The 22,700-nt window shown below is 38.7% G+C and overlaps 1 protein-coding gene across 1 annotated transcript in view; it reads left to right on the top strand.

The window, feature by feature from the left end:
• The first annotated feature begins 273 nt into the window (after positions 1-273).
• The window catches only part of vegfc (vascular endothelial growth factor c), a 101,508-nt gene continuing 79,081 nt past the window's right edge, over positions 274-22,700 (top strand). The window contains exon 1 of the mRNA XM_044347459.1: positions 274-687. Within this exon, the coding sequence (XP_044203394.1) occupies positions 574-687 (114 nt within the window). The 5' untranslated portion in view covers positions 274-573. The remainder of the gene's footprint in view (positions 688-22,700) is intronic.

Raw genomic sequence — 22,700 nt, forward strand, 5'->3', positions numbered from 1 at the left:
CATGACTCTTCTGTGTTATGAAAATGATTTTGCATAATTGGTCAACTTGCCGCAGAGAAAAGGAAAAGGTGGAGGTGATCTGCAACAGATGGAGTCTTTGGTGCAATTCCTATCAGTTGGCGATAGAGGTCAGTAGAAAATATCGATTACTCCATAATGAACCTTTTATTACTGCTCTTTCACAAAGTGGCTAATTCTGGGCTTTTATTTTGAAGGTATGTCGTTCGTTTTCCTGTAAATGAGCGATTTAACGATGTTAATTGACGCGTCAGAACGGATTTATCTGTTTCCATATGACCGGGCTTTCATTCACAGCGGGGTTCATACACATGCTGCACTTTCGCTGTGGAACAAGTACTGGACCTTGACAGAGAGACAAAGGAGAGAGAGAGAGAGAGAGAGAGAGAGAGAGAGAGAGAGAGAGAGAGAGAGAGAGAGAGAGAGAGAGCGCGGCCAAATGAAAGAGTGTTATCAGTGGCAGAAGGAGAGGGGAGCGCACATACAGGGGAGGGTTTTTTAAAAATTTCCCTTTTTATGGTTCGCGGATTATAAACACTTGAGGACTTCATAAATATGCACCTACTGGGAATATCTCTTCTACTGGCATATCTGCTCTACACCAACCTCGCCAGCGACTTCAGCCACAGCGATTATGATTACTACGAACAGGAGCAGATGGACGAGCCGGTAAGTTTGAGAAAAATGATGGGAACTTGTCTGAAGTGAACGTGGCTGCCCGTGTGTGTGTGTGTGCATGCATACAGCACCAGTCTGCATGTATTTTAATGTTTCACCTGATTCAGTCAGTGAGGGGGACCAGGTACCATCAGGGGTCTCACCATTATTTCACTGTTATTTTTAGGCAAGTGGGGGTCTAAAACCTGGGATCAAGGAGCGTTCATGAGATTTGAAACTATCCCACTGTTTTATATCAAAGCACATTTAAGTGAAAAGTTAAGGTTGGGGTGAAGGAGGACTGCAGATCCTTAAATCCCACATTACAGAAATGAGGAATAGCCTTAGGTTTGATTTCATTCTCATGTCATCTTGTTACTTTTTAGGAAATCATCTGGCAATGAAAAACTAGCTGAGTGAGGTGAATTTAAGGGCAACCCATGTATAGTAGAGAGTAAACCCTCTTTAACCCAGTGTACCCGCCTGCTAAGGCTATGTACATTGCGTACATAGTGAGTGAAATTAAACCATCTAAACTGGGTCTATGTAAGGGAAGTTCCTTCAAAACCTACATTATTGCCATATTGATTTGTGTAAAGGCTAAAGAGCATTTACCTTGACATACAAACCTAATAAAAAATGCTACTGAGTTGCTTTATGGGAGTTGTGGGATCCAGTGATTTTGGAGCTTGACGCTTACTAGAGACTAAAATTCAGGACATCTGAGCCTCTGCTGCTTCAATTTTGACCATTCCCCTTTATTCTGTCTATTGTGATCCCCCAACTTTAAATGCATTACTAAAAGCTGCATTACCCTTTTACTTTGATTAAAGCTAGAAAATAGAAATTAGATGCAAATTTATGGCTGTTATATATTTTATGCATGCACATGATGTTACATGGATTAGGTTTCTAACCTCAGTGTTCCTTCTTGTGAATTACTTTAAAATTTGAACCAGAAAATATACCCATATCCCCAGGAAATGTGTCTTTACCCCCTTGACATGTACATATATCCTGCAAAAATATACCAATATGACCAGAAAATACCCAGAAAAACAATTATACTTTATTTACTTATGAATAGCCTACCTTCAAAATGTGTGGGTACACACAGATAATGCAGACAAATACCCCCAAAATGTCTAGAAGATGTACCTCTACCTTTTGGAACTGTACAGTAACCAAATACCACTTTACTGGTCAAACATGGCCAATCCCCCCCACCCAAAAACGCCAAATCCCCCCACCCAACAAAACAAAACCACTCCCAGGTGCTTTCACTTTCTCCCTCTCGCTCAGTTTTACTGATTATTTCAATTCAATCCCCAGGTTTTATTCCCTTGATGTGTGTGTGGCTTTGGACGATTGAAAACCAAACAACCACTCAGAACCAGAAGCCATAGCCACATCTCTTTGAGTGTATTTTCCTAACTGATTATAATCATCTGTTCTGGTGAGCAGGATATCATTAAAGTCTTACCTCGAGCTTTTACTGCTGAGCTCTGGATCTGAGAGGTCAAGGACAGAGAGACATACACAAACACTGATTTCATACATCGCATATTGTTTTACACACAGAATGTAACATTGATATTTACTGGCTTTTGTTTAATGGTTGTTATTCATCTGTCAGGTTCTATAATAACAGTTGGATGGATACACCATTGAAACCTACCTTTCTTTAAAGTCATGCCAGCAGAGCAGATTTGAATTGAACTGAAGTGATAGAAAAAGTGGATGAGAGAGGAAGGGAAACTGTGAGAGAGAGAGCAGTGAACATTTTCCAAGGGGGAGGATTAGGAAGGAGAGTTTTCAAATTAGCCAGAGAAAAGAGCCAATGAAGGCAGGTGTCACAGGGGTCACGTGTGTATGTGTGTGTGTGTGTGTGTGGCTTCCAGAGAGGCACTGCAATGTGAGGGGGATAAGTCCTAAGCAGTAACATGCAGCCATTTGATCACATTAATTGGGATGATGGGTTTTTCTCGGCTTCTGTCTTCTGCCTTTAAAGTTATCCTGAGGAATTTCAATAAAAGCTGATACCAGCTCATCTCTGCTGTCAGGTGAAAACCTGGCGTGAAAGGATAAAAAAAAAAAAAAAAAAAATCTAGTCTTTTAGATTGGTGCTTGAGCATTTGGGAGATAATGCTGTAGGAATGAGGTTTTCAAACAACCGTTTAATCTGCTCTTAATACTTGATTTGCTCGTTTCATGCTTCAAACGAGTGGTTCATTCTGTTTTGTTCAGCTTCAGTTAGACCTTAGTTAAAGACCTTTCTTTTAGCCTTCCTTTTTTTGATTTATTAGTAAGCTCAACACAGAGATATGACAGTATATAATGCTTGCGTAGTCATTTTATTGCTGCCTGAATATCTCCACTGTGCAATTTAAGGTTAATGACCCAGAGCTTTCAATAAGCTGTTTAACTTACCCCATTAATGGTTTTGTTTGTTTTACTTTAAGGGAGAACTCCAATTTTAAACATCAAAGTCTACTGATTACAGATTGGTGTTTGAGAGTACTACTGCATATAAGTTGTATAAAGCCTTCTGTGGCTCCCTTTTGTGGCTCCAGTGGGGTTATCAGAGTTTATTTGTTTGAAATGGCTGTTGATGAGTGACACAGACTCATCCATAGAATAAATATATGGCTGCCAAAACCAAAAATGATGAACTGAAAGACTTCATCACTACAAGCGACACCTTTCACATTAGTCACAGACATTTGATTCAATTTTAATATAGAAATATTATTTATTTATTCAGCCCTCAATCAGAGTGGTCCACTTGTAATATGATAGAGATGATACAGGTTTTTACCCTGTCAGCTTTGGGTACTACGGTTGGTTTTGCTGGTCTTCCAGTTAGTCAGGTAATTCATCCATCCGAGACTTTGGTCCAGAGTAAGATATCTCTACAACAATTGACAAGATAGCCATGAAGTCAGGTATGGATTCATGGTCCCCAGAGGATGATTCCTAACAATTATCTAATGTGACTCTTGTATACAAGGACCCATCATCAAACCTTTACTGTATGTGATGGGTGCTCCATGAACTTTTCTTTCACATCACCCTTAGGGCAAAATATGTCAGGTCTGCATCAGAAATTAACAGTGTTTCAACACTTTTGCATTGTGAAGTGTAATGAATATTATAGCCTCTAAGGGCTGCTACTTCAGAGTCTTGTTTTGTATTTATTGAAGAATAAATGTGTCCTAAGTTGGGTGTCTATGTGCAGTCCTTAATCCTGAACAAATCACTTTACCTTTTGTCCAGAAATATCAGTGTGAGTTCTGTCCTTGAAGAACCCGTGCTGGTTGAGTTCTGACAAGGGCTGACAACATGCACACTGAATCATTTACAAGGCTATAAAATGGTTCCGCCTGGATCCTCCCTGACTCATTTGACTTACTACATTTGGCATTCTGTGCAGGAAAAATCCCCAGTAAGCCTCTCCAATGAACCCTGTTATGTGCCATTTGTCTTCACAACTTTCCTAGTGGTTCCTCTTTGTTTTTTACCTCTCCTCCATGTTTTCATTGGCTTTCCACATCTAGTTCTCCTTTTGACCTGCGGGGTCTGCTCCAGAACATTTTTTGCTTCATTGCCTTGGGGTTTTCTGAGGGTAGGCCCTATCCACCTACTGATCCTGGACCAAACAGTATTTCGAAATAACAGCATTAGAGGGTAATAATAGTACTGCCTGAAGTACCAGATGAAAGGCCTTTTACTGCACATGGCAATAAAATGAGTGCCAAACCGTTTAGACAAACACAACAAAGTATTTAAATGTTAATTTGGTCATATTAGTTGTTTTTGGCAATTGAATTTGAATTTTGTGTAATTCAAACAGTATTTTTAATGTCTTATTGCAATCCTGTTCATACTGCTGCATGGTCGTCCTTGCATGATTTGCCATTGCACTAACCATGTAGTTGGCGATGTGGACAAATCTACAGCTATACAAACAATATAATGGCATTTATATATGGCACTTCTGTTGTTTTTTTTTTTACTCGCTCATCACATCTCCAAAATATGGTAGCTCCTTTGTTTTTGTGCCTCTGTTGTCCAATCATCAACACAGAGCTTCACATAGTCAGTTCGATTGCAGACTCTGATGTTTCCAATTTCTGGCAGAGACAATAAAAATTCTGTTTACATGCAACTTATTTTCTTTGGCTAATATGTATTTTTTTTTTCCTTTTTGGAAATGTAACGCTGTTATGTTTTTAAGCAACATAATGATTAGACATTTACATTGAATTCATCTGCAAAATGGTCACTACAGCTCTCACTGTCCCCTACAGCAAAGTTGACCTTTAGGCAACTCAAATTACATGGTTAAGGTCAGAGAAAGACTGTGCTTAGTTAAACATTCAAAAACTCAATGGTGACTTGAAGCATTAGTAGAACACAAACCAGGACCTTTGGTGTCATACTCATGTTACTATTATTACTCATTTTTATACATTCAGCCCAACCTCCAACCTGTACAATATGTTGCCTGTTAATAAAAGGTCACACTACAACCTGCATTGGGATCAAATGTTGCCAGTCAACATAATCTGGGCAGCATGATTCTTCTTAAACATATTAGCCAATGCAGATCCATTATATCTATTTGTTGATTTATAGCAGACAAGGTTGGTGATTTTGTGGTGTTAAATCTACACTGATTTTTTTGCTACTTTGGCCATAAAACTTTTTGTCTTTAGCTAATAAATGTTTCACTTTTTTCACCAATTTTGTGTGCCTGCAGTGTGGTGCCGTGCAGGTAGTGTATAGTGGGTTCATCAGAGCTTTTCCACTGAAAACAGCTGCATGCTCCTGGAAAGTTGAGTTGAGTGAAGAGACCGTACCAAAACAGTACAGGTGCAAGCTGTAAATCTAAAACAATGAGCTTAGAGATGCTCAGAGAGATGCTCTGTAAATAACTCTACAACTGATAAATACCTGTGTTCATCACCACAAGCGACCACTCTCACATTACATATAGTCATTTTATTCATTGTTTATATAAAATATTGATTAATGCAGCTTTATTTACTATCTTGTAAAATGCTGATTTTTTCCTATACTTGTGTACTGTTGGTTTATTTTTCAGTATTGTATTTTTCAGTTTCTTGGCCTTTATTTCATCAATGAACTGTACTCTTTGGTGATGCTGGTTTGATGTGAAACTTCAAATTTTCCAACTTCATTTGGAAGGTGTCATATACTGCTTATTGGCATTCACTCTAATAATACTACAATGACTAACTTCACTCAGACAGATTTGGAGGACTATTCTAGTGTCTTTTCATATTTTAGCCTATTTACCACAGATTACCTGGTATCACTGCCAAAGCACATCATATTTATTGGATCAATTAATGTGTTTTTCTTACAGTCTATGCTGACATTGGTTTCTAGTAGGGGTGTAATGGTACATGTATTCGTCCCAAACCGTCATGGTACAGACGTTATGGTTCGGTGCACACAGTTGTATGAAAAATATGCTCTTTGACCCGAACAATTATAGTCAAAATAGTTTAATAATCCACTTAGTCCAACATGTGGAACAATAATTCTAGAGCGCGAGTTTCACCCAAAATGTTTTGGCAGCGCACCACCAGCATGCTCATGGGTATGTTAACCAGCTTGGCCAAGGTAGCTTGGATAACCCTGCCATCAGAATGACAAATGAGAGACCCATAACACTGACTGAGAGCAACAGTATTATTAAAATATGCTCTGTTATCTCCGCAGTGAAATTATACCGCTTCCCCCCCAATGAGCCAATGTTGGATGTTTACATTTTTCAAAATGAAATTCTAGTCATTTCACCATTCTATGAAAATATACTTGCAGAGTTTCAAGTAAGCTGATTTTCATATCACTGTTAAGTGAATGGAAAGGAAGGTAGGAAAAAAGCATTCATTAATCTAAAATACTATATAGTTTGAAAATTAGGGTGTTTTCACACGTCGTAGTTTGTTGCCTTTGGTCTGAATCAGTGGATGAGTTGCTGCTTTGTTGCATTTTCCCTTTGGTTGGGTTTGGTTTCACAAAGCAAAATTTCAAGCAAAGCAAAATGTATCAACTAAAGCCATGTGGGAGCTGTCACTCCGTTCATTGGTCAGAAATCTTGTGGGGTTGGCAGGGGGAGAAAGGAGAATTTGTTTTTCTTCTGGGATAGCTATCCAAAATGGATCATCGGCAAAACTGGCATTTCTTCATAATTGCGGTCATCGTTTGGGCCATATACTAAGACAAAATATGTGAGCAGAATGGCAAATTTGCACATACTTCAAGGCAACGTCTAGAGAACAATGAGTTGGGTTTCACATTAATGTATTAAACTGTGGCGGGCCGCCAATTTGTCCCGCTACAGTTTCATATTGGCATTCACCCGCATATATCTGACACGAACTGTACCAGAGTTTGTTTGTAACTGGACTAAGACCACCTCTTCAACCGGTTGTTTTGGTCCACACCGTAGCGCGACTGCTGTGTCCACACCTGCCAATATGAACCACACCAAGGGGGTAAACGTTCCAAGGTTCGATTCAACTGAACTAAACAAGGCAGGAGTGAAAATGCCCTTAGTTAGCGTTAATGAATACTACACAGTTTGTAATAAATGGACAAAAACATGCAACTTCAAAGGTCTTGCCATTAGATTTTCCTTGATTAATGCTGTAATCAGTGGTTGCTGGATATTTGAACTTTCCAAATAGAGGCTAAAGCTGTCTGTGTTAGCAAGCACCCATTTTTTTACTTACCAATTTCCTGCTGAGCTCATTAAAAAAAACTTCTTGGTGCTCTTGTTTCTACACTTACTGTACAGACAGGTGTTTGTGTTGAGAGACGATTTACCATCTGAGAGCATAGAAACAGTGTGTGAATTATGTTTCAGGGATGACTTTTTACTTTTCTCTGCAGGAAGCCTTAATAGAATCTGGCCAAGCTGGGATGAAAAACGTCCCTCCAAGTCAAATATTATTGTTATGAAATTCAATGATGGTTTAAAGTGATGGTGGTTTCTAGCCATGTACTGCAGCTCGCCAGAAAGTTACAACTTCCATGTAATCTGTAGATGACCCATGAACTCTGAAGTAGACTGATGGATGTGGTGAAATACCCGACACAGCGCCAGCATCTCTCTCTCTCTGTCTTTCCAAGTCTGTCTCAATGTCTCTCTCTCGTTCCCTGTGGGCTTAAGTTGCTACATCACTCTTACTCCATCATGATGAAGATGACTAAGAATAGAAAATTATCAATGATCTTTCTTTCTTTAGCCTTTATCCTAACTCAGTCACCACATAGTCTTGCTTTCATCTTTCACTTTCTATTTATTTTCACCCCAACTGCTCCCCCCCCCCCCCCCCCCCCCCCCTCTCCGTCTCTTTCTGTCTGTATTTCTCGCCCATATTTCACAACCCCCTGGAGTCTGCAGAAGAATGTGGTGTGTAATTAGCAATCATTTTGGAGGAATTTTGTGTGATTTCTCTGTGGACTGTTCAGCTCAGTCTTGCTGCTCTGCCTGAGTGTTGAGATAGGTGTCCATCTGCTCCAAATACCAATGGTGTTACCTATAAATATCACTCCAAAAATGTGAAATGACTCTGCAGATTCAACAGTGGACAGAGAATGCTTCTGTTGAGCATCTGTTTGGGCGTCTTGTAGGATTTATGGTTCAAAAGAAATTACATCTTAGGTAGCTATTCAAAAAGTTGTAAAAAAACATGGACATGGATATTGAAAGGTAATGGCTTTGGTAATCGGGGCTAATCTTTTTTCACCACCATCCCAAAAAACAATTTTAACCACCCCAAAGTGAATGTAAACCATCCCAAAATCAAAATGTTGTTTCTTTACTTTGTTATTATCATCTATAGTCGTTAGTTATTAATGGAGAGATGCCGCTTTCAGTAATTGTAAATGTTTCCATGTTGAACTGTGCCTGCAATACAGTTTCATATTTAAGTACTATGTCTGCTGCCTGCTGCAGTCCCGTTTATGCTCCTGATAACCCATGCAGTCTGGAAGGACGGTAGTATGCAATCTTTCTTGTATAATTTTAGAAATAATTTCTTATTAGTGTCTGTCTATTTCTTAGTATTCCCCATCGTTAGTTTGCTTAGTTGTGAGTCAGTAATTTGTGCCTGAAAAATGAAGCTGTCTGCTGCCTTCCCTTCCGTTATTAATCAGAATGTTAATTTTTATGACCCAACCTGCCCAATCTGCGGCTTAACAGCAGTGCCTGCAGATATAACTGCAATCCATGTATCACTACTGTCCACATACAGGCTATGTTTAGTAAGTGTTTAAGGCTTAGATTATAACAAAAAAGACCACAGTAATATATTGAAATAATCTAAATGTATGCTTTAGCTAATATACTCACACACAGCCAGGGTAGTGCCTGGCTAGAGTTAGCTAGCTAGTAACAGTCCTGGCGTTATGGGCGGGTCCCCCGGGGGCCAGGTCCGCTCCGCTCATCCAGAAATTTTGCCCTCCCAGGAAAATCAGCATCATCGCCATTTTAATGCATAGGCTTACCGGGGCTCAAGCCCCAGGCCTGACGAAGTGAAAGGACCCATGAGGCTTAGGGAAAAAAATAAATAAATAAAATTCACAGGATGGAAAAAAAAATTCTGCCCTTTTTATACGTTTTTTTGTCCATTTGTGGTGGATGGAATATAGAGCGAAGTGAGACGTTTACTATCTCTGCTGCTCCTAAGCGGAAATCGGAATTGTGGTGTTTGTTTTGATGTTAGCAACAGTTGTCTCCTTTACATTTGTAGTTTCACTCTTTTTTAATCTTTCTGTTGTCTTTTGAAGCACATTCATTTGTAGAGGTTTACTGTCTGTCAGAATCTAAATCCTGGTCAGATAATACTTTGTTATTCAGGACTTTCTAAAGTTACTGCTTTTATGCACATCAGTCATTTCTGTGAACAGCGGTTTTTGCTCTGACATTCAAATATTACAAAGGATGAATTCAGCCTCAGCTCAGAACAAAACCTCTGCATGTCCTTCTTTTGTAACTCTGTGACTCTGTGCCCACGAGACAGCTGACAGTTTGTTAGAGCAGCTCCTGCACTAAAATGTTTATTGCACATAATGTGTAATATAGCATTATATCTAAAAAATCGGTATGAAGATTCAGACACGTAGGATCAATGAATAATTATCTCTATCACTCATGATGTTATTGGTCGCACTGATGGAACATCATTCCTATAATATTGGAGATTATATGTTAATATGCTGAGTGAGCAGGATCAAACAGCATCACTGAATGCTGTTGAGCTGAGATACAAATAGATGTCTAAACATTTCAAATCTACTGTATTTTAAACTCGATGCCTTTGCAAGTGCAAATCGCCAAACACATTATTACTGGATCAGACTGTGAGCTTACAATCATGTCTCTGTGTCTTTGATCTATATTTGTTTTAAATCTTTAACTATATTTTTCATCTTCAGTTGTTGCTTCCTGTGTTTTGTCCGTCAGATTAAAGCTGAACAAATATATTTAAAATGTAATGTAGTTGCAGCCTGATACACAGTCAGATTCCACTTTATCATCATTAAGGAAATGTAAGTCTGATTAAATGATGAATTAATGGACAACACTGAATAAAACATTAATGACACTTTTCCTGCTCTGACACAGGCTCTTTTTTTAAAGATAAATGTGCACCGTCTGCATACACATGCATTAATATCTCTACATCCATTGGATTAAAATGGAGGCTCTGCCTTTTATTTACTTGTTGCCACGGTGAACCGTAGTATCAAAGCTCCACTGATGATGTCTTTTTTCATTCACCATGCACACACTTAACTCAGAGTGAACATACTCAGAGTTGATTGAACTGACTCTGATCAGCTTTTCTGGAACCGAAAACTCTGAGTTTCTCATCTTGGGGTTCATCAACTCAGAGTTCAGGGTTAGACTCAGAGTTTGTTGAACCTGCTTTCTGGAATGGATCCCTGTCACTGCTGTTTGTCCGTGATGTGTAATTGTTTGTTTCTGCCTGTGCAGAAGGTCTGCTGATGGTCCTGAAAATGTCATCATTCATGACTTGTTTTCAAGTTGCATTATATAAATTTTAGTAACTAACTATAGTATTGTACGCCTTTAGGGATATTTTTTGCAAACATATAAATGAGGGTGTGAAAGTATCAGAGTTTAAGCTTTGTTGGTCTGTAACCTGTATATTTTTGTTTGCTAAGTAAAAAAGAGAATTGTGCAATAGCCTACTTATGATGATTGCATGTGATTTTCTGGATGAGTTAGTTACTGTTTCCCTTCTAATGACCCGCTCTGCCAAATTATGTTTGTGTGTCTGTAAGCACATCAGATCTCTCAGAGACAGATTTCTAACAAATAATGAGATGTTGTTCCATCATGTTCTGCTATGCAGAAAGCAGAAACAGAAAAATAACATTAATTGACATTCTAAGCTCAGTTAAATATAGTATCCACACTATCTGGGGACATTTCTATTACTTTTGTGATAAATATGCCTGTTTTTGGATTTAAAGCAATGTCGAACCTACAGTAAGCAGTTGGTCCTGTGCGTACTGTAATGTGCAAATGTTGCCAGATTTTATTTCACTAAAATGCTGCAACTACATTTCTGTGACTCCTCTCTGATTTTCATTCAATTCTGCTAAAGTCTGGAAGCAAATGGAAATGACACATCCCAGCTCAGTGGATGTTTCTTATTGTTTTAAAAACTTGAAGATATGCTGACACATGTAAAGCTTCTTTTATACTCCCGAGCGAACGCATACACGGACAGCTGCGGACACCACGGACGGGTAGTTGTCCTGTTTATGCTAACTTCTGGGGTCCGCTTGGAAGGACGCATTCCACACATGCGCAGTACATCGCCGTCTACAGGAACACAGTGTTCTGTCCGTGCAGACTGGTGCGGACAGGTCCACGCAACAAATTGCAGGCACACGGATGTCCGCACGGAGCCTCTGATGATGAAATTTACATCACGCGGACACTAGCAGACCCTCGCGGACTTGTGGATGCACAAACTATATTTTCAGCCTAAGTCATAGTCATGTGCTTTTTGTATAAATTTTGCTTTTTGATGGTAGAAGTCATTTTTGAAATGGGACCTGCTGGTGCAGCCTATTGTGTTCTTGGCTGAGGGATTGTGAATGTAATGATAGCTTATAAATTAAGCTAAACTTGGTTAATCTCACACTGCTATATTGTTGGATACATGATGCTTATTTAATTTATGTAAGCTGTCGGTTTGTTTTTTTTCCATGTAGTATCATTGTGCAAATAGCTTATAGGCTTAACCTAAAAAAAACATATGGTTGTGTGGTTACCATTGTTATTGACGCGGAGAGCAATGCGCTGGGGCTGAGGAGCAACAGGCTGTGGTTTTCTTGTGAAATGTGTTGCTATTACGACCTTTGGACTACCAACAGAAAAAAACAAAAGGGGTAAGCTATGTTCTGCTATTGCTCTGGAATTTATTTTCTGCTCCTTTGTTGAGGAAATGATGTTGTTTTAGCTGTGTGTGCTCGGGAGTGGGCGACTTGTCATTACTGGGGTGTTTTGTTGTGAAATGTGTTGTGGTTGACGGAGACAGCTAGCTGTCTCATTAGCTGGACAGCTAATATCTGCAGGGTGTTTCTACTCAGATAGCACGTTTTTGTTGTGTTGTGTTGGTGTGTTGTTATGCCGGTCATTTGTGGACGTTAGCGTGAGAGAGGCAAGGCGCTCAGGAGTGCGCAAAAATGTCACATCCTTTAAATTTTCGTGGAAAACTCACGTAAAACCTTCACATAGAAATTAGTCCACAAGCTGTTACAGACGACCGAGAAAGTCGGGGAAGGTCTCATTTTTTAAGTTACGTTACAACCCATTCACTCATTTGCAATAAAAAATGATGAATACATGTAAATTGATTCACAATTCTACAAATTACACATATACATAGAATCTTTAAGAAAAAGTGTGTCTTAAGAAGAGATTTAAAAGAAGATAGTGAGTATGCCTGCCTGAGATCTCCAGGCAGGGAGATCCACAGCTGAGGGGCCCAAACAACAAAGGCCCGGTCACCTCTAGTGACAAGTCAAGATTTTGGAACCATTAGTAGGGCCCTGCTAGAGGATCTCAAGCATCAATCAGACTTATAGGGAGTTAGCAAATCACAGATATAGGCAGGAGCCTGACCATTCAAGGCTTTAAAAATAAGCAATACAATCTTAAAATCAATTCTAAAACTCACAGGTAACCAGTGAAGGGCAGCAAGGATTAGTGTAATGTGGTTGCTTCTCTTAGTACATGTTAAAAGCCTGGCAGCAGCGTTTTGTATCAACTGCAGTCCTTGGATATTTCACCTGCTGATACCAGAATAAAATGCACTGCAATAGTCAAGTCTGGAAAAGATAAAAGCATGGATGACCTTTCTAAGTCTGCAGAGGAAAGGAATGACCTGATCTTTAAAGATCTCTGTTTGTCCCAAACACATTTTATATCGTCCCTTGGAAGACTAGATGCTGTTAGTCTTGAGCCCTGTTGGTAATGGTTAAATAATCTAACTTTGAGAAATTCTGATGCAGGGTGAAGTTTGTGTCAATGTCAGTGAGAGTTCTGTCTGTAAACGAAACTGTCCTGTTTTGGTATAAATCATGAAGTTTTGGCACCTTTCCTTCAACCTTTTCCCTGAAAAAGATCACATGGCCTTCTTTCAACGTCTTTCAACTACAAAACTAAAAAACTTTAAGTCACATTACTTACAGTACTTAAAGTAACAAAATCGAAAGTCGGGATGCTAGTGCCCCCCTGAGGCTGTAATGGTCATTACATGCCAGAAAACTTTTTTTTTTTTCTCATTTTCCAGTGGTGAGACCATGTGGATCATCTGGTGTTTTTGAACAAAACTATGTATCCTTCCAACCTCACTGCTTACCAGATGATGGTGCTAATGTAGCAATTTATGTTCCAACCACCAATAAACTAAATAGAGGGAAGACACAAGACATTTAGCTATTTTTCTATTTGTGTGGTATTTCAATATGAAGGGTGGGTTTTCATATATGCAATGAACTAACTAGTGTCACCTTCTTTCACACCTTATTTTTCACAAGCTACATGATCCAAATACTGAAGGTCCTGGTTCAAGTCTATTAGACTGATAAACTTATTGATATGATATTAATGAACGTTTAATGGAAAGGTGAGTCCTGAAATTGATGTAACATGATCCACTAGAGAGAAGACATAACACTCCGTTGATGTTGGAACTGCAGAAACACTCATTTTAACTGGAGAAAGTCTGCACTCACTTTTAGCACTGGCTACAATTGAGAAGCTGCTAGCTGATTGTTTTGTCAATAAGAAAGAGAGGAGACATAAAAGATTTGAATACCGATTTGTTAGTGTTGGAATTTAGTGAAACTGCATATTTTCCCAATCCAGGTGTCAGAAGTCAGTCATTTTTTCTGGTGTGCCTAAATCATTTTTTACATTCACACACTCTAATTTTCACTCATGTATAGAGGTGAAATGCTTGCATGGTAGAGCCTGCTGTCATAAAAGAAAGCTGCTTTGCAACGACAGGCTGAGGTGGACAAAATACTGTAGAGTAAACAAAGGATGGACATTTAAATGGGATTTATTTTATCAATGCCTTAAAATATGCTTGGACCTGCCCTGATACAGATTCATTGGATTGGCTTGAGATATCTCTAGCTGTAACAATACACTAGATGTGGATTTGGATGGGATTTATTTCTCTAGGTCAGGCTGGATTTTAATATTACATGTGTTGTTTAGTATTAACTTTACTGTACTGTATGTGTGTTGCACACAAAGAGCTGTATTTTCAGTTCTGTGTGACAATGGAAGAAACGTTTTAGCTAATCTGATTAACATGATGATTAACACCAGCACTGTCCTATTTTTCCATTTGTCCCAGTCCTAGTGGGGCTTTAGATTGACGAAATGAATCGTTATTTGCTCATTTGCTTGCCTCTATCATGGCATGTGAGAAAGTGGGGGTGAGACTGTATTAAGGTTAGACCAACACAGAAATCAGACCTTCATTTAGTGTGACATGTATCAATTGCACAGTGAGTATTTTGGCTCTGTTTTCATTGTTTTTTTTCAGTATTGTCATGTTGATTGTCAGTAGACAATAGTTCTCGCGTAGGTCTTTATTTCAGTTTGTAGGAAAATGAGACCATCCTGGTGAAAATTGGTGGAAATGAAAACAAAGGAGGGACAAAGACAGAATTGCCTGACTACAATAAGGTAACACACCTCATCTCAGCCAACATCATGTCACACAGAGCTCTTCAAACACACTCTGACCTGTACAGAATAATTAGCTTGGGGTTGTAGCAGTAACCTGCTCTGCTGCACTGACCTTTCAATGGAGTGTGTGTGTATGTGTGTGTGTGTGTGTGTTGTCATTGCTGTTCATCTCTAATCATTGTAGATGTAAACCAGGTGTGTGAGATTACTTACATGTGTGTTGGTTATTTTTTTCTTTCTTTCCTTCTTTTCTCTGAGCCAAAAACAACCATAGTGACTCTCAGCACCTATTCTGCCATACATTGTGAAACAGTGCGAGGCGTGATTGGTAATAGTTTCGACTGAGATAAAGGAAGGGCAAGCAGTGAAAGGAAGTAATAATATCGACCAACAAAAACAATATGACATCATTATGATGAAATCTACATGCCAGAAAATGAATTAGATCAAAAACTCCTACATCAACCCTTGACTTATCTCAAATACAAATTAGTGGGTGTCATGCTAAGCTAATGTATCTAGATGAGAAGCTTGACTTTCAGCATGGAAGAATTCCATCTTTCTCTCAGCTTTTTTTCTTTTTTTTTTTTTTTTTTTTAATTTTCTCCTGTAGAGGACAACATCATCACCATCAGACTGTTTAGTTTCAGTCAGCCAAGTTTATATTTGGTGTCTAAGCTCTGACCTCATCACCCCCACAAGGATACATTGAGTTCAGCATAGTGAGCAGGGAGTGGGAAGTGACGATAATAATTCTTCCCTAGAAGAAGGTAGCCTACAGGTGGATGTTGGGAGTTGAGGTGTATGTAATATTATATGAACAGCAGCACTGCCTGAATTATAGCTCAATCTTTGCTTTATGTTACTTAATAGTGTCATTATGTTTCTCCACATTTTAATCCTACTCTGCTCCTTCTGTCTACTCTGTATACAACCTACATTGTACATCTGTCGGGCCTGGAAAGGGATCCCTGTTCCACTTCCTACGGTTTCTCCCCCTTTTTCCAGTAGAGATTTTTGCTGGAGAACAGAAAAGGAGAAACATAAAATTAATAGTTGTTTAGTCACCTTTGCATTATGAATTGTAACTATTCCAACTCCACATAATCTATATTACCGCGTCCTCCTCCACATACACACATACCATAAACCCTGAGCCATCCTCCTGGTTGCTGCCTCTTCCTGGGCCTGACACCTCCTACACATTTGTCCATGCTGGATATGAGCTTTGAAGAACAAATCTGCTAGTGAAAGCCAACAGATGATCAGTACAAAATAACAGCTGAGAAAGAGGAATTCACACTGATACCTGGCACCCATTATACCATATATATTTCATTTATTTAATATTTATTTAATTAATTGTTCATATCAATGAATTACTCACGAATCTCAACATCTTTTATCTATGACATTAGTGAGGTTGGCCCCTATCATTGGGAGATAAGTTCCAAAAACAATTTTTTTATGGGCCTCACATCTTGCTCGGGGCAATGTCATGTTCATAGACTGTAAAAAATAATGGACGTATATAATAATGGACTCATTGGTTTGTGGACTCCCATTTTGAAGCCTGGAGTTGCATTTTGACAGGGGTGCTGGAGTCACATGGACCCCGGATGTGCGCACGGTTCCATTCATACTTTTCGGGGGTCCGTGGAGACAGACGCATTCCACATGTGCGCACTAGTAAACAGGGTTGCAGTGTGATAACTTTCCAGAGTTGTGAGTATTACAAACAGCTGTACAGTGTTTTTCTGATCAGCCTTTAAACACAATAATCTGTTACAACAACCAGATTTGCTGGATCACACAGGACCTACAGGATGGGCCCAAAGCTTTGGCACTGCGCTCACAGCTGTTGTGTCACTGTTGACATGAACACAGACGAGACGCAGGAGGTTTTCTATTAATCACAGTAAACCTTCTGCATCTTTTCACCAAAAGTGTTGCAATATAGGGGCATTTGAGGGGATACAGTGATTCATGACTTAAAAAGAATGTGGGAGGAGGGTAAGGTTGGTGGGGGACCATATTTGGACGAGAGGGTGGAGCTGATCCTAATGCTAGCTGCTAGGTGCTAGCTTGGTTAGCACGGTGCATTTACAGTCTATGGTTAACTGTGATAATCCTAATCCTGATGCTAATTTTTGCTAGCGAAAAACAGGCTTAAAACCATTAAAACAAAATGTACTCACCAGAAAAAAATGAACATCTGACTCCTTAGAGTCTTTTAATACAATACAATGCTGAACAAGACCAAAATGTTATAATTAACTTTCATGAACTGAAACACACTGAAATTGCTACACCTTTACTCTATGAATCTGGGGTTACGCCATGGTTACGTTACCTAAGCAATGTTGCCGTGGTAGCAACTTGCCAGTGACTGTACCACCTGTCTCTCAAAGTAGCCATACCCTTCATTATGCATAACTTTAAGACTTAATAAAATTTAAACAGGTGAGTCATATAAAAATTTACCTTGTACAGTTGTCATCGAAGGGGAAATCAGCTATAGAGACCAAAACCATTGTTTGTACCAGGCTGTGAACATGTTTATTTCTGCTGTAAAGTTGGGCATTTTAACATGGGGGTCTATGGGGATTGACTCACTTTTGGTGTCAGCCTCAAGTGGCCATTCAAGGAACTGCAGTTTTTGGCACTTCAACGTTGGCTTCACTTTTCAGCCCCTTAGGTTGCCGCTTGGTCATGTTGAAATGGGAAAGAGTCTCCCTCAAAATATTTCTACAAAGTTGAAAGCACACTATCATCCAAAATATCATTGTATGCTGTAGCTTTTTTGCTTTTTTTTGTTAAGTGGAACTTAACAAAAAATCCTCAAAACAGCTCCAGACCAGAAGTACACTACAGTATGCAGACAAGGATGGCCACATAATTTTGGCAATATAATGTATTTGCTGTGAGTGTGTCATTTCACCTCAGGGAGCTTTAAAGTTTATTACCTCAGCACCCATCAGCAAGTCCTTTACCAAGAAGAGTCAACATTCCCAAGACTTTTCCCCTTTGGTTTTAATTTGTAGGTGATTAGAACAGAAATCAGTGCCTGTATTTTCACTTTTTCAGCTAACACCGTGTCCATTAACATTGCTGATTGTATAGAAGTTAAAAAAATGTGTCTTCAGAGAATCCCACATGAGCCAAGTCTCCATTGGGATGAAGAGTTATAGACTGTTACATGTATTTAGGGATGATACTTTTTTGCAGTGTAACATCTGTCACAGGATCAAACTTAATCCAAGCTAAACCTGATAGCCATTCCTCCTTTTCCTGCTCCATCTCTCCTCCTTTCCCATTCTCTCCTCACCTGCCTTGATATTCTCACTCATTCTACAAGGGTGCAGGTTTGGTTTTAACTTTGTTGGGGACATATTTTATAGGACGGCCAAAACAACTGTGTGTGTACTTGCTCTCATTCGTTTCTCTTTCATAGGCACATGTGCGCACACACATACACACATAAAGAGGCTGACTCTGCAAAATGTTTACTTTACTGAATATGCATTTACTAATTTGCATTAAAAAAATATTATAATATTTTCTTTGATTTTTGCATTTGATTTTATTGATAAACCTCTTAACCATAAATCTGAGACAAAAATTAATATTTAAAAATAACATATCACAGACAGTCATAATAAATGTTACAATAAAATAAATGCATAGAAACCTGTAGGTTATGTGCTGCTCTTTAACTCGCTGCTGTAAGGTTTTCAAACCTCAAACCTACTTTCGGTTTGTGGATTTGGGCAACACAACTCAAGAGTTTCAAACCAAAGCCACAGTGATGCTCAAACCTCTTTAAATCATCTCAAAAACTTCTATTTGTATTATTTTTCAGTCAACTCCTAAACTTACGGCGAGATCTTTCACTATGACATCAGAGCTCACCTGAGAGGCTGCAGCTCACCTGTCTGTGTGTCTCTGTGCTGCTCAGGCTGCCGCTGACAGGATATTCATAATAAAATGATGCCTGACAGTCACAAACAGTTATGCTGGACAATCTATGGCAAATTTAGTTTATAAATAATGCTTTGATCCACTCATGGAAATGGGGACAGATGGTATTTAATATTTCTCCCACTAATTTCGCAGTTCAGTTTGGACTGATCACAGAACATTCATATTAACTAAGCTCAACTTTAAAAAGGATCAGATTGGGAGGAATTTTCACTAACAGTAATAAAGTTGTTTAATTAAACAGCATGTCTGAGCAACAATCACAAATTAGCTAACAACACCTAATGCCTGAAATTAAATATAATATCAAAAGATTTTAGTTTGGTCCAGTGAAATCGTTGTTAATTCTGTCACATTTGGAACATTTAAACTATAACAGCTTCAGATTCTCAACCTCACTGACTCCACTACTCCACTACTGCTGCTGCTGCTGCTGGGCTGCTGCTAATCAACAATGCATACAGTTTTAAGTTGAGGGTTGCCAGATTATCAGGTCAAGTATCCCCAATATCCTGCTCTTTCACTCTTCATCTTAATAGCGCACTTTTTTGCAGGAAACACACAAACCTGGTGACTCTGCAGAGATCTTTCTGTTAACATAAAGCGGCTAGATTGTTTGAGAACAGTAAAAATATTGGTAGGAACAATCCAGCAACACCTTGACATTGTTAGGAACATATTCCTATTGTCCATATCCAAATCTCCACCCATGGCCTCACCCCATCTGTTTGCATCTAAAAGGTTTTCTTCTAACATTTAATCAGTGGCAAAAGTTCAGTTTTATTCATAGAAACCTTCCATGGACCTTTTTTAAATATAGAAAATAGCAAAATTGATACATTTTTCCATGTATGCAGTGAATTTGTTAAGCTGCAGAATTTTAAAACATTTTTTAATACCTTTTGGTCCTAAGTCCTCTGGGACACATTTTGTTCGACCAGTATTCTTTCAGAGCTTTTTGACTCTTGATGCTCTTTGAACTCAGAGTATGTGAGGGCTCATTCAGAGTGTTTTGACATCTGAAGGTTAACCAGTTGTGTTGGACCCACCGAGGTCTGACCTGCAGACCTCACCAGTTGACATGCTATGTTTTTGGCTGTGTGGGTCTGAATGGGAGGTGGGGGTGCAGTGAACGGAGTGAATGGAGGGTGAAAGAGGGTCAATGAGGATAGAATGCATAATAAAGTGAGGCTGGCGGAGCTTAGAGGCCAAGAGGCTGAGAGTCTTTCTGTTAAAAACTTTCAGTTAGCAATTTGTTCAACTGAAAACATGATGCACTATCCAGCACTTTATTCTTAGTCTTTTGATGAAAATGTATATTCATTTCAGTCAAATTATAATTTGTTAATTTTGTTGGTTTCAACAAAAACCAAACATATTTTAGTGTTTTGTCTAGTTTTTGTCTAGTTTTCACGTTTTGCATTTTTAATTTGTTTATCCTCTGAGCATTTTGAGGCCGAAGCTGTTGCTGTATTTGTTGTGTACAGTTACCATGGTTATTCTCATCCATTGCAATGTTAGTGGAAAAGGTGTTGCCACCGGTGCCACAGTGGCTTGATAAAGAACCCACAGACACACCGCTCTCCTTCAGTGCTTTACTGATTGATCTGCAATCACAGTATACAACAGGACAAGGGTGATGAAAATCATGCACTCTTTCATGAACAGCTTTCTCTCTCTCCCTCTCAGTCCCAAGCCTGAACTGACAGTATGTGTATATCACACAATCTGAGCAGACACAGTATCTCCAGTGGCTATCCCCAGTAGCCAAGATGGCTAAAAACTAGCACATTTACAGAAATATCTATTAATGTGCACTGTCCTTGATATTTTAAACTGTATAAATAAAATAAAGTAGATGTTACACTAAACAAGAATAAATAGGAATAATTGAATAACTCATAACATACCTACAATCACAGTATACAACAGGACAAGGGTGCTGAACATCAATGCACTCTCACATGCTTTCTCTCTGAGGATGCATAAAATGAAATCAAATAAAGCCCTTGCCACAATCCTCTTTCATGTTGCAAGTTAAGTAAAGTGCAGGAACATATGTACATTCAACACTGTCTCATATACCAACATAAATTGTCTGGTTTGAACAGTCTTCCTGGTGCAGAAGTGAATACTACAGTTCCCATATTGCTGTGACAACAGACCGCAGCACAACACTTGACTGTAACAACAGCTTGCTGTAGTTTAAATACTACAATGCTACAAACTATACAGAATCGTGGTTTACACAGTGTTATCATGCACTTAATCCACATCATATAACCTGCATTTTAGCTTACATTATGCAATTAACAACAATTTTATGTACAATACTTTGTTACTGCACCTGTCTCTCTCAGAGAGGGGACAGCACATGTGCCCATGCCAACGTGCAACAGATGACATCGCATTTAAGATGCTTAACATATTAGATTTAAAACAGTGTAACTTATATTGACTGCATTGACCTCTTTTCAGTAAATACAGAACAAGTGCACTTTGTATTGTAACCGGTATTTGGACAAGCAGAAATGAACAGTTGATCAATACCTTATATGGTTTCACCCCTCTCACCCAGCATTAGCATTGTGCCCTCCACTGCAAAGCAGCTGAGCATTCACTCATTGTTCACTAAAATACAGTTTACTGTCTGGGTTTAGCTTGGGAGAAGAAGCCCAAATGTGGGATAACATAGTGATATTTCTTCAGTGAACATCTAGAGGAAGATTTAAATGGTTGACTGACAACGTTTATCCTGGAACTGAGTCATTCCTTCTAATAGTAACATCACCTTAGCCCACAGTTCTGTAAATGTTGGTGTGCTGCCTGCATGTTTTCCTAGTTTGTACAGCTGTTTTGTTGCTTCTTCTTGTCTGATTCTCAGTGCTAAATCAACTTGAACAAGAGTTATAATTGTCTGTTGGAGGAGACTATTTTACTGTTCAGGAGCTACAGTGTGTGATTGCACAGACTTTGAATTAAAACATTAATTAATTAATTTGTCCATTCATCCGTCTTTCATATTATCAATTATTATTCGTTGACTAAAAATGTAATATACTGTATACTTTCATGGTCTGTTCATTCATGATAATGCTCACATGTGGTCATATGATTCGAGATTGACGTATGGGATATCTGCTCCTGTCAGTGTGGTCCATTTCTTATACATTATGTGTTTTACGACATATGAAAATAATTTAGTAATATAATTATGAAAGAAGAAACACAATCACTATTAGCAGATTCTTTTTTAGCACCTGTGGAATTCATGATTATTTCCACATGATTCCGTGCGTGTATTTTGACAAAAATTCTTCAAACAAGCACAGATGATGAGATCAGTTGTGTTGTGTATGTGTTGGCCACTGATGGGGTCCATCAACCACCACTACTACCAAATGCTGTCAGTTCTGCATGCATCTTAGAGCAGTGTTTTCATATGTGATCTAGGATTAAGTTCAACATTAACTTATGAATATGCAGATATTTTTCATTTCAAAAGTTTAATGGATAATAGATACAAAAAAAGGACCTAAAGAAGTGTTAATCAGTATGTATATTAATATAGAAGTATATTAAATAGAGGATATGCCAGAGAACTGAAGCTTCTTTGAAACTGTAGTTGGTGAAGCTACAAGTGATTCTTCATTGGAAGTAGTTAAACTAGAACAACACCACACTTTTGTTGAAAGTGGAAATCTGCACTATAAACTACTCTAGAAAAAGTAGCTTAGCACACTGAATGATGATC

This window comes from Thunnus albacares, chromosome 3, assembly GCF_914725855.1.
Source record: "Thunnus albacares chromosome 3, fThuAlb1.1, whole genome shotgun sequence".
In the NCBI taxonomy this organism is placed as follows: Eukaryota; Metazoa; Chordata; class Actinopteri; order Scombriformes; family Scombridae; genus Thunnus; species Thunnus albacares.